The sequence below is a fragment of the Salmo trutta genome, chromosome 11, assembly GCF_901001165.1.
Source record: "Salmo trutta chromosome 11, fSalTru1.1, whole genome shotgun sequence".
Lineage (NCBI taxonomy): Eukaryota > Metazoa > Chordata > Actinopteri > Salmoniformes > Salmonidae > Salmo > Salmo trutta.
This window is the reverse complement of record NC_042967.1, coordinates 13,165,988-13,179,369: the sequence shown is the minus strand read 5'-3', so window position 1 is coordinate 13,179,369 and position 13,382 is coordinate 13,165,988. Positions and strand designations below refer to the sequence as shown.

Sequence of the window (13,382 nt, the reverse complement as noted above, 5' to 3'; positions counted from 1 at the left end):
TGGATGCCTTTTCTGATGATACCTCTCTGACATGTCATTCTAAGGGTATGATTTGCCACACAAAGGCAGAGGGCGTACATGGTCAGGTTGGGTTCACACCGGAGGTGATATTAGAAAATTCCCCACCAAGATACAATGATGATGGAGAAGACGGCGTAACCCATGTGTTTCTACATGACCGTTGACCGTGTATTTCAATTCAGTATGACTTAACAAGCTGAATTCATGGCTCCAAGCCATTCTAGTTAAGAATGTGTGCCAGTACAATGAGAGGGAGACAACAGTACATTTACGTTTTAGCAGACGCTCTTATCCAAAACAACTCACAGGAATGAATGCATACATTTACATACTGGTCCCCCGTGGGAATCAAACCCACAACCCTGGCGTTGCAAGTGCCATGCTCTACCAACTGAGCCACACGGGAGCCATAACATAACATCCATAACTATAAATTCAATTCAAATTGAAGGTGCTCTCTACTGTACATCTCTATAATGAATGTAGAATTTGTCCAAAGACATAGGACGTTATTGTCTTTGGTGCCTACCAAAGGGATATCAGATGTATTTTTCCCTGGCAAAATCCTATTTACACACTAGCCCCCGATTCCCAAAGACGGCAACAGGGGGAAGAAAAAAAACAGCTAATTGAATATTCATTAACCTGTGCCTAGGTGTATACAAGACTCTTTACTACTCTTGTTTATGATTTAAGGACTTGTAGCACTGACCTTAGTTTAACACAGCAGCAGATACCAAATTAACCTCTAGCCTCCGCAGGGCTAGCCAAGCCCCGCTAACAAGAAACCTGTCTAGACCAAGCTACATGTACTTTATGATTCCTCCTCTCACTGCTTCATTCTTCTCTCTTCCTCCCTTCCTCCAAACACACACAGCCCATGCTCTCTCCTCTGCCTCTCTCCCAATACACACACTCACACGCACACACGCACACATAAACACTGCCCATGCTCTCTCCTCTGCCTCTCTCCCAATACACACACACACATACACACAGCCCATGCTCTCTCCTCTGTCTCTCTCCCAATACACACACTCACACGCACACACACACACATACACACAGCCCATGCTCTCTCCTCTGCCTCTCTCCCAACACACACGCACACACACACACATACAGACCATGCTCTCTCCTCATCTGTACGTTTTTCTCTGCCTCTCCCCCAACACACACACACACACACACACACACACACACACACACACACACACACACACACACACACACACACACACACACACACACACACACACACACACACAGAGCCCAACGCTCTCTCTCCTCCTCCTCCTTTCCCCACCATATACCCCCATCCTTCTTCTTCTTCTCCCGAACTCATTTCTCATATACCTCTAAACCTGTGTGGTTTTTGGGTCACGACTCACACCCCAGCATCTCAGGGTTATCAGATGACATACTTTATCTTGGTGAGTGATAATGTATCTTATACAGGAAAAAAATCACAGGTATCTGAAAACATTATCAACAGAATGGGAATCCTCCACTTCCAATAGAGCAATTCTGAGTGTATTGCACCATCCTATGATGAGCATTATTCTATTGGTGATGGTGAGATAAAATGGATGTGCATGAATCAAATAGTGGTTAGTGGTTGCAGCTAATATGCTCATGCATTTTTAATGAAGTGGCTATAAGTGGCAATGAAAGCATAATGCCCTGGATGTCAGACGGTCATTATCACGGGGCATAGTACTACAAGGTAATGCAATGCAAATACAGGTATTTAGACTATATATAATGTATCTACATAATAGTGCTGTCTCCATGAAGTGGTTCAAAAGACAGTAAAAGAAACTTTAAGCCTGTATTTCAAAATAATTTATTGCTGATATGCAGATTAGACAGAAGGCTTAATAGACTGTTTAATGCATGCAAATTAATAAAAGCTTTTACATTATCTCACTCATACACATAATAAAATATGCACCTATTCATATAATTGTTTTATGAGAGTTTTCAAAAAAGAGTTTAAATATGATACCTTCAAGAAAAGTGAGAAATCCAAAACGCGGTTTTGAAGATAGATGTTTGTCCTTTATTGCATACCGTAACACCAGAGCCCAGTAAAAGCAGCTGATTGGCTGCTGTTATCACAGCCGAAACACAGCAGGAATTGTTCTAGCTACGAACGTGAAGTACAGGTGGGTAGCTAGATTGCTAACATAGCTAAGTAACGATTCGATACGTAATTCTATTTCCAGTACCGTGAAATATTATGCTACTAGCATACGCATTTTTGTCTATGAAGACTGATTCAATGTAGCTTTTCAGCAGGCTAACTAATAGCTAGGCCTGTTAGCCACATTACCCTTACCTAGCGCAGTCATTTCTGTGTTTTGCTGATAAGCTAACTAGCTAGCTACCTGTTCATTAGCAAGCTAGTTAGCCTCCTACATTGCGAGTTTGCATTTTTCATAATGTGCATCCTGTTACAGCTAGCCAGCATCTTCTCCATGTTAGTAAGATACAGATATGAATCATACATAATGATAAATAGTTATTGTTCCTCTATGTCCCTCTTCCAGGCAGAATCATGAGTCTCAGAAAGCAGACCCCCAGTGACTTTCTGAAGCAGATCATTGGCAGACCAGTTGTGGTCAAGCTCAACTCTGGAGTGGATTACAGAGGTAACACTGCACCTTGTATAAGTCATCACCTAGTTGGCCAGTATGTGATATTTCTAGACTGCCTGTTAACCAACAACTGAATTTTATGTTACATGCTGTGTCGACTTTACCGTGAAATGCTTGTTTCCGAGCCCTTCCCAACAATGCAGAATAAATAATAAATAATACAAGAATAACACTATATGCAGGGAGTACCAGATCAATGTGCAGAGGTATGAGGTATTTGAAGTAGATATGTACATGAAGGCGGTAAAGTGACTAGGCATCAGGATGGATAATAAGAGTAGCAGCAAATGTAAAAGTTGTGTTTGTGTTACAGTACTATTGGTGCTATCCTTACTCCACACACAACTTGACTTCTATGCCTGATCTGATGTTTAAAAATGCATTGCCCATAGACTGTGCCTGTCTGTGCCATTGATATTAGTTTGTGCCTTTCTATAGGTGTCCTAGCCTGTCTGGATGGCTATATGAACATTGCAGTGGAGCAGACAGAGGAGTATGTCAACGGGCAGCTGAAGAACAAGTATGGTGACGCCTTCCTGAGAGGAAACAACGGTAAGAGCTCCGGAACTAGACGCTTGTTTTTTCTAACTACTTGGTGGCACTTGTGTAGGAGTCAACATAATATTGAATAGCTATGGAAAATGGTGTATTGCTCCTTCCCATTTATTTTAGTAATTACTTATTTTTGATGATTGCTGATTTCATGTGCTGATTTCCGACTTGCTAACTGGTTGAACAGGGCACGTGTATAACTTTAACCAGTTAACAAGTCGGAAATGTCAGTTTCCTAGTTCCGACTAACACGTGAACACGGCAGATATGACTCGTAATTAACTGAGACTTGCCGAATTTATATGACGTTGCCACAGACAGCAGGATCTACCGTAGATATTGCAAGATGAGCACGATACAAGACCTTGCACTTGCAAAAAATCTGAGTATCTTCATGGGTGCTGACAACAGCAGAGAAGTTTAGCCTCGCGCTTCATCCTCTTAGTTACAGAAGTCAGCGCGATATCTCGCATAATACCATCTGGTTTTGTTTCTACATGCCATTTTTCTTGTCTGTACTAATTATTTTCTGTTTCCTTCCTTAGTGTTATACATCAGCACCCAGAAGAGGAAGATGTGATGCAGAGGATTTGTCCCTTTTTTTATTTATTATCCCTGACGTTGTTCTAGTTGATTTGTTTTATGAGAACATTGTTTTCATATTGTTTAATGTCTCTGAGCTGAGGAGTGTTTTAGTTTTTTGTAAAAAGGAGAACAATCCAATAAATGTTTTTGGAAGTTTAATTTTGTTCCTATTGTCTGTTTTTCCCCACCTAAATTTAGAGCAAAAGCTTGCACTTCTTTTGTCTGATGACCCTAACATAATTGTATGTTGTGTAAAATTATGCACATATATTGAACTATCAGTATATAGTACATCTGTATACTCCCCTACTTGAGTATTGAAGTAATTTAATTTTATATTGAAGGAATATAGACGTTCCTTACTGACCTGTGGAGGCTGGTTGAACATGAGCAGTAATTCTTCTAGATAATATTCTCCAGTCAGTCCTATATGATGGCGATGCTTAAAGCCATACTGATGGGGAGTTTATTTCAGCTTCAATCTAGTAATTCACTGTGCCGGCTTCCAATAACATAGAGACCATATAAAGCACTGGGCATACAATACGGCAAGGCATTCATTCACTAACTTACGTCTCATTCTCCTTCAATGTTATGAGACCGACTATACAGGCTACACTGACCTGAAGGGCTGCATTCATCACGATCAGTCTATCCGCTATAATGATAAGTCTTAATCATGATTGGTTTAATGTGTGGGTGGAGTCTGAGCATGGCCAACTGGTTTCTGGCGTTTTCTCAATTGCCAATCAAAACCAGCCATTATGGCGAAACAAAACAGTGATTCCTGTCTACAAATGGTCCCACCTGCAGGCTCTGTCAGATTCTATTAACATGTAAACAGATCTGTCATAGTAGCTGCCTGTTTGCCTCTGGTAGTGGATAGATGGTTAATGGGAGGTGTGATTACTGACTGTGATACAGCCTGTTGATGTCATGTCTAGTGTGGCAGGTGATTGGATTTCTCACTACCCGCACACAAAGTATCTCTTTTTCAGCACACTCACACACAGGTTTCTTTACTCCTCAAACACATGAACCCCTCGTAACTACAAGATGGATAGATGCTTCTGTTCTCAATAAGTTGTCTCTTTATCCTCCCCGCAGTTGATTCCTGCTGCCTACCTCCTGAAACACCATGCATAACGTATGCAAAGATGTGGATGTTTAACCCACTTAGGTCATCTGTACTAGTAATTTAGACAATGTGTTCAAACGTGACGTCGGTTCATTATGCTGGGAAGGACGTAATGAATATATGATTCATTAGGATTCAACTGCTTGTGCTGGTTTGGGGGAGGGAGAATTTGCAGGGCCTTGTTTTCCACCCTGTACATGCGCACTCTGGCCTCTGCTAGGAGACAAAAGGCTGCCAAGGTCAGGTCTGACTTCAGGATGAAGGACGCGTTATTGATCAAACTCCCACCGCCGAGCCGCGAGTGAGAGGGGAGAGACGGGGGCTCGCTGCAGAGCACACAGACACACTGACAGACACACACACGCTCTCTTTCATGCACACACACATTGACACAGACACACGCGTAGAATCGTTATGGCAGCTAGCGAGGTTAGCGCAGGCAAATATTTACCTAGTGGAATCATAATGGAGCTGCTGGCTGTGCGGCCTCGCAGGAAGCCCAATTAATCCTATTCACAGTAATGACCTGGTGGCAGACCTCACGCTATTGTACTGCTATTGGCCCGGACTGTTCAGACACACACTCCCGAGTATGCTGCCCTAACGCAGTGTGTTTATGTGTCTAGCAGTGTGTGTGTATGTGTCTAGCAGTGTGTGTGTATGTGTCTAGCAGTGTGTGTGTGTGTGTGTGTGTGTCTAGCAGTGTGTGTGTGTATGTCTAGCAGTGTGTGTGTGTGTATGTGTCTAGCAGTGTGTGTGTGTGTGTGTCTAGCAGTGTGTGTGTGTGTCTAGCAGTGTGTGTGTATGTGTCTAGCAGTGTGTGTGTATGTGTCTAGCAGTGTGTGTGTGTGTGTGTCTAGCAGTGTGTGTGTGTGTGTCTAGCAGTGTGTGTGTGTATGTCTAGCAGTGTGTGTGTGTGTATGTCTAGCAGTGTGTGTGTATGTGTCTAGCAGTGTGTGTATGTGTCTAGCAGTGTGTGTGTGTGTCTAGCAGTATGTGTGTGTGTGTCTAGCAGTGTGTGTGTGTCTAGCAGTGCGTGTGTATGTGTCTAGCAGTGTGTGTGTATGTGTCTAGCAGTGTGTGTGTATGTGTCTAGCAGTGTGTGTGTATGTGTCTAGCAGTGTGTGTGTGTGTGTCTAGCAGTGTGTGTGTGTGTGTGTATGTCTAGCAGTGTGTGTGTATGTGTCTAGCAGTGTGTGTGTATGTGTCTAGCGGTGTGTGTATGTGTCTAGCGGTGTGTGTGTATGTCTAGCAGTGTGTGTATGTGTCTAGCAGTGTGTGTGTAAGTGTCTAGCAGTGTGTGTATGTGTCTAGCAGTGTGTGTATGTGTCTAGCAGTGTGTGTGTATGTGTCTAGCAGTGTGTGTGTATGTCTAGCAGTGTGTGTGTAAGTGTCTAGCAGTGTGTGTATGTGTCTAGCAGTGTGTGTGTATGTGTCTAGCAGTGTGTGTGTATGTCTAGCAGTGTGTGTGTATGTCTAGCAGTGTGTGTGTATGTGTCTAGCAGTGTGTGTGTATGTATGTGTCTAGCGGTGTGTGTGTATGTATGTGTCTAGCGGTGTGTGTGTATGTCTAGCAGTGTGTGTATGTGTCTAGCAGTGTGTGTATGTGTCTAGCAGTGTGTGTGCATGTGTCTAGCAGTGTGTGTGTGTGTGTCTAGCAGTGTGTGTGTGTGTATGTCTAGCAGTGTGTGTGTATGTGTCTAGCAGTGTGTGTGAATGTGTCTAGCAGTGTGTGTGAATGTGTCTAGCAGTGTGTGTGTATGTGTCTAGCAGTGTGTGTCTGGGAGTATATATGTATATGTATTGGTTTCAGGCAGTCTACTTTTGCAACTGCACATTTCCCTTTGTAAGCCCTAGAATTCCCACGGGGGACCAGTACGAGAAACAAACAAAAACAAAATGTATGCATTCACTAGTGTAAGTCGCTCTGGATAAGAGCGTCTGCTAAATGACTAGCATGTAAATAAAGAGTTGAATGATAACATGTCAGTCCTCTCTCAGTGTGGGTCTGCATTGGGGTTTTGTATCAAACACACCTATTCTCTTCACCTTGCCTATCAGCTAAGTGTGCTGCAGCGGTTCTCTCTCTCTCTCTCTCTCTCTCTCTCTCTCTCTCTCTCTCTCTCTCACACTCTCTCACACTCTCTCTCACACTCTCTCTCTCTTACACTCTCTCTCTCACACTCTCTCTATCACACTCTCTCTCTATCACACTCTCTCTCTCTCTCTCTGTCACTCTCTCTCTGTCACTCTCTCTCTGTCACTCTCTCTCTGTCACTCTCTCTCTCTCTGTCTGTCACCCTCTCTCTCTCTCTCTGTCACTCTCTCTCTGTCACACTCTCTCTCTCTGTCTCTCACTCTCTCTCTCACTCTCTCTCTCTCTCTCTCTCTCTCTGTCACACACTCTCTCTCTGTCACTCTATCACACTAACCTAGTTACTGAGGAGCGATTAGAGGAGTCCAAGTCTTACAGCACCACCAGCTGCCAAAGCCTATAACTACATGAGAGAGAGAGAGAAAGAGACAGGGCGATAGCATGACCCTGACTGATCACACTGCAGCACTGTCTATCGTCAGGATCAAATAGACCAGGACAACCATAGAAACCCATAAAGATAACCTGGCATCACTTTGTTCAGGTTATGCTGCCTGGATACCTGTCCTCAAATTGGGCAAGGAGGTGTTAGGGACTTTTCACATTTCATGTGTTGTTCATGTTTTTGTTTGCAACATTTGTGGATGTCTGAATTGGAGGCCTGTTTTGTTCTGTTGATGTAAGTCGTAAAAATGACAATGTATGATTTAAATACTGCACACAACACCATCAACGTGAGAATATGTGTGTGTGTGTGTGTGTGGGGGGGGGGGGGGGGGGGGGGAACAACCCTAAGGCATGGGAAAGGGATCTGGCTTTGTCCTGTTTGAACTTGACCTGTCTTTAACCACTATACCCCCCCCTCCTCTGTCTTAACTCCTAACTGCCTGCCTGTCATGTGTAAATGATGACCACCTCCCACACGGGGCCTCTCTCTCGTCTCCCATTCCACTCCAGGGTCAGGGGTCAGAGGTTAAAGGTTACACTGGAACAAACACCTCAGATCCAGTTTCCAAGTTCAGGGAAAATGCAGTCATTATACAGGCTGTTTAAAGTGTGTTAGTGTTGGTCAACCATACTTGCTGAAGGCCATGCTCTTCCCAACATGCTGTTTCTTTATAAAATCAGATAGTTCACAGAAATGTTTGACACATTAAGGCGGTTTAGAATGCAATAGCGTGTTAGCAATTCACATGGATTTTTTTTCACAACACAATGTTAAACCTTAATATTTATTACATGAGAAAGTCCACTCCAAAAGCAGACACCAAACTCAAGTACTTCAGAACACCAAGCTCAAGTTCCAGTAGTGTTTTGATTCTGATTGAGTCGGAGGCCGAGACCCTGGACCCGTCACCCCAAACCTCTTAATTTAGCCCGGCAGCTAGCATAGCCATACACACAGTCAACCTTGGTCAGGAATGTGACCTCTGACCTTCTTATCTGAGAGGAGCTATTCCGAGCCCCAGGGCAGGGGTGCTGTGATTTATCTTGGCCCCAAATGGCAACAGTGTGAAGCTGGTCTGAACAGGGTGAGGAGGGTGAGGAGAGAAGGTACCCTTCGGGAGAAGGCCATGAGGCATATACCCACAATGCACTACACTGACATACATGCTCCCACTGTTGTTCACCCTAAAGGGCCTATAGTGCACAGACCACTGTTAGTCCATATATGATAGTAATCAAATTGTGTTGTGCTATGAGCCAAACGGTAAACAAAGCCTATGTCTTGAATTATGACCCACCATCTGGGAAACACTGCACTACATATGTAGCCCACTGCCCTGCTGGTGAGAGTCAGACACCATTGGACCATGTGTAGGGTTAGGGTTAGTCAGACACCATGTGTAGGGTTAGGGTTAGAGTCAGACACCATGTGTAGGGTTAGAGTCAGACACCATGTGTAGGGTTAGAGTCAGACACCATGTGTAGGGTTAGAGTCAGACACCATGTGTAGGGTTAGGGTTAGAGTCAGACACCATGTGTAGGGTTAGAGTCAGACACCATGTGTAGGGTTAGAGTCAGACACCATGTGTAGGGTTAGAGTCAGACACCATGTGTAGGGTTAGGGTTAGAGTCAGACACCATGTGTAGGGTTAGAGTCAGACACCATGTGTAGGGTTAGAGTCAGACACCATGTGTAGGGTTAGAGTCAGACACCATGTGTAGGGTTAGAGTCAGACACCATGTGTAGGGTTAGAGGCCGACACCATGTTTAGGGTTAAAGTCAGACACCATGTGTAGGGTTAGAGTCAGACACCATGTGTAGGGTTAGAGGCCGACACCATGTGTAGGGTTAGGGTTAGAGTCAGACACCATGTATAGGGTTAGAGTCAGACACCATGTATGTGTAGGGTTAGAGTCAGACACCATGTGTAGGGTTAGAGTCAGACACCATGTGTAGGGTTAGAGGCCGACACCATGTGTAGGGTTAAAGTCAGACACCATGTGTAGGGTTAGAGTCAGACACCATGTGTAGGGTTAGAGGCCGACACCATGTGTAGGGTTAGGGTTAGAGTCAGACACCATGTGTAGGGTTAGAGTCAGACACCATGTGTAGGGTTAGAGTCAGACACCATGTGTAGGGTTAGGATTAGAGTCAGACACCATGTGTAGGGTTAGAGTCAGACACCATGTGTAGGGTTAGAGTCAGACACCATGTGTAGGGTTAGAGGCCGACACCATGTGTAGGGTTAGAGTCAGACACCATGTGTAGGGTTAGAGTCAGACACCATGTGTAGGGTTAGAGTCAGACACCATGTGTAGGGTTAGGGTTAGAGTCAGACACCATGTGTAGGGTTAGAGTCAGACACCATGTGTAGGGTTAGAGTCAGACACCATGTGTAGGGTTAGAGTCAGACACCATGTGTAGGGTTAGAGGCCGACACCATGTTTAGGGTTAAAGTCAGACACCATGTGTAGGGTTAGAGTCAGACACCATGTGTAGGGTTAGAGGCCGACACCATGTGTAGGGTTAGGGTTAGAGTCAGACACCATGTATAGGGTTAGAGTCAGACACCATGTATGTGTAGGGTTAGAGTCAGACACCATGTGTAGGGTTAGAGTCAGACACCATGTGTAGGGTTAGAGGCCGACACCATGTGTAGGGTTAAAGTCAGACACCATGTGTAGGGTTAGAGTCAGACACCATGTGTAGGGTTAGAGGCCGACACCATGTGTAGGGTTAGGGTTAGAGTCAGACACCATGTGTAGGGTTAGAGTCAGACACCATGTGTAGGGTTAGAGTCAGACACCATGTGTAGGGTTAGGATTAGAGTCAGACACCATGTGTAGGGTTAGAGTCAGACACCATGTGTAGGGTTAGAGGCCGACACCATGTGTAGGGTTAGAGTCAGACACCATGTGTAGGGTTAGAGTCAGACACCATGTGTAGGGTTAGGGTTAGAGTCAGACACCATGTGTAGGGTTAGAGTCAGACACCATGTGTAGGGTTAGAGTCAGACACCATGTGTAGGGTTAGAGTCAGACACCATGTGTAGGGTTAGGGTTAGAGTCAGACACCATGTGTAGGGTTAGAGTCAGACACCATGTGTAGGGTTAGAGTCAGACACCATGCGTAGGGTTAGACGCCGACACCATGTGTAGGGTTAGAGTCAGACACCATGTGTAGGGTTAGAGTCAGACACCATGTGTAGGGTTAGGGTTAGAGTCAGACACCATGTGTAGGGTTAGAGTCAGACACCATGTGTAGGGTTAGGGTTAGAGTCAGACACCATGTGTAGGGTTAGAGTCAGACACCATGTGTAGGGTTAGGGTTAGAGTCAGACACCATGTGTAGGGTTAGAGTCAGACACCATGCGTAGGGTTAGACGCCGACACCATGTGTAGGGTTAGAGTCAGACACCATATGTAGGGTTAGAGTCAGACACCATGTGTAGGGTTAGGGTTAGAGTCAGACACCATGTGTAGGGTTAGAGTCAGACACCATGTGTAGGGTTAGAGTCAGACACCATGTGTAGGGTTAGGGTTAGAGTCAGACACCATGTGTAGGGTTAGAGTCAGACACCATGTGTAGGGTTAGAGTCAGACACCGTGTGTAGGGTTAGGGTTAGAGTCAGACACCATGTGTAGGGTTAGGGTTAGAGGCCGACACCATGTGTAGGGTTAGAGTCAGACACCATGTGTAGGGTTAGAGTCAGACACCATGTGTAGGGTTAGAGTCAGACACCATGTGTAGGGTTAGGGTTAGAGTCAGACACCATGTGTAGGGTTAGAGTCAGACACCATGTGTAGGGTTAGGGTTAGAGTCAGACACCATGTGTAGGGTTAGAGTCAGACACCATGTGTAGGGTTAGAGTCAGACACCATGTGTAGGGTTAGGGTTAGAGTCAGACACCATGTGTAGGGTTAGAGTCAGACACCATGTGTAGGGTTAGAGTCAGACACCATGTGTAGGGTTAGAGGCCGACACCATGTGTAGGGTTAGGGTTAGAGTCAGACACCATGTGTAGGGTTAGAGTCAGACACCATGTGTAGGGTTAGAGGCCGACACCATGTGTAGGGTTAGGGTTAGAGTCAGACACCATGTGTAGGGTTAGAGTCAGACACCATGTGTAGGGTTAGAGTCAGACACCATGTGTAGGGTTAGGGTTAGAGTCATACACCATGTGTAGGGTTAGAGTCAGACACTATGTGTAGGGTTAGGGTTAGAGTCAGACACCATGTGTAGGGTTAGAGTCAGACACCATGTGTAGGGTTAGGGTTAGAGTCAGACACCATGTGTAGGGTTAGAGTCAGACACCATGTGTAGGGTTAGAGTCAGACACCATGTGTAGGGTAAGGGTTAGAGTCAGACACCATGTGTAGGGTTAGAGTCAGACACCATGTGTAGGGTTAGGGTTAGAGTCAGACACCATGTGTAGGGTTAGAGTCAGACACCATGTGTAGGGTTAGGGTTAGAGTCAGACACCATGTGTAGGGTTAGGGTTAGAGTCAGACACTATGTGTAGGGTTAGAGTCAGACACCATGTGTAGGGTTAGAGTTAGAGTCAGACACCATGTGTAGGGTTAGGGTTAGAGTCAGACACCATGTGTAGGGTTAGAGTCAGACACCGTGTGTAGGGTTAGGGTTAGAGTCAGACACCATGTGTAGGGTTAGAGTTAGAGTCAGACACCATGTGTAGGGTTAGGGTTAGAGTCAGACACCATGTGTAGGGTTAGGGTTAGAGTCAGACACCATGTGTAGGGTTAGAGTCAGACACCGTGTGTAGGGTTAGGGTTAGAGTCAGACACCATGTGTAGGGTTAGAGTTAGAGTCAGACACCATGTGTAGGGTTAGAGTCAGACACCATGTGTAGGGTTAGGGTTAGAGTCCGACACCATGTGTAGGGTTAGAGTCAGACACCATGTGTAGGGTTAGAGTTAGAGTCAGACACCATGTGTAGGGTTAGGGTTAGAGTCAGACACCATGTGTAGGGTTAGAGTCAGACACCATGTGTTGGGTTAGAGTCAGACACCATGTGTTGGGTTAGAGTCAGACACCATGTGTAGGCTACTATGTGTGTGTGTGAACCCCTCATATGTGTGCTTAGACATCATTAGTCTGTCCTAACGAGCCTGAGTTAACGAGCTGCACCATGCCCTGCCCACGGAACTGGGACACGTGGTGGTGGGGGGTCGGTTAAGGCGTCGCACCGCTGCACCTGGCCGGCCCACTTCCTACTGCTCCGAGCACCACCCTGCGCAGCACCATTTAACGTCCCCCCAAACCTTCTAAAGTGGCATTCACACCTGCGCTACTAATACATTTAAAGGGAAGGTCTTAACAGTACATCTGAGTAACAGTGGCATCTGTACTGTTTGTAGTTATATCAGTGGAGGCTGCTGAGGGGAGGACGGCTCATAAGAATGGCTGGAATGGAGCAAATGGAATGGCGTCAAACCATGTGTTTGATGTATTTGATACCATTCCATCATTAACACGACCCCGTCCTCCCCAATTAAGGTGCACCAACCTCCTGTGATTTCCATCATATCCTCTTTGCATTGATCATGCTAGTGTCATATTACAACGATGTCTATCCTGTCTTGTCCTGTCTTGTCCTGTCCTGTCGTGTCCTGTCCTGTCCTGCACTGTCCTGTTGCCCACCAGTCTCCCTAGCTGTGCATTCTGAGATTTCCATGAAACCCAAACTAACCCCACTTAACAGTACATCTGAGTAACAGTGTTGTGGTAGCCTTGTCAAACAGTACGTAGGTTATGTCTTCCTCTCCTTTCTCTTTCCATTCGGGATACAACAGTACAATACATCCTGTTCTGTCCACCACCAGTCTCTCCCGGTTGCATTTGGAGATTTGCAATTTGCATGAA

At 45.4% G+C, this 13,382-nt stretch overlaps 1 protein-coding gene across 1 annotated transcript; it reads left to right on the top strand.

Annotated features, from left to right (window-relative positions):
- The first annotated feature begins 2,092 nt into the window (after window positions 1-2,092).
- LOC115202235 (U6 snRNA-associated Sm-like protein LSm6) lies at window positions 2,093-3,977 on the top strand. The gene is made up of 4 exons (XM_029766222.1): window positions 2,093-2,189; window positions 2,574-2,675; window positions 3,120-3,233; window positions 3,779-3,977. The coding sequence occupies exons 2-4, from the start codon at window positions 2,582-2,584 to the stop codon at window positions 3,811-3,813; spliced, it is 243 nt and encodes an 80-aa protein (XP_029622082.1). The 5' UTR covers window positions 2,093-2,189; window positions 2,574-2,581; the 3' UTR covers window positions 3,814-3,977.
- Window positions 3,978-13,382: the final 9,405 nt, after the last annotated feature.

Coding starts and splice junctions, on each gene's coding strand:
- LOC115202235 (XM_029766222.1), top strand. CDS start 2,582: ATGAGTCTCAGAAAGCAGACCCCCAGTGACTTTCTGAAGCAGATCATT. Junction 2,676..3,119: donor CTCTGGAGTGGATTACAGAG/GTAACACTGCAC, acceptor GCCTTTCTATAG/GTGTCCTAGCCTGTCTGGAT. Junction 3,234..3,778: donor CTTCCTGAGAGGAAACAACG/GTAAGAGCTCCG, acceptor TTCCTTCCTTAG/TGTTATACATCAGCACCCAG.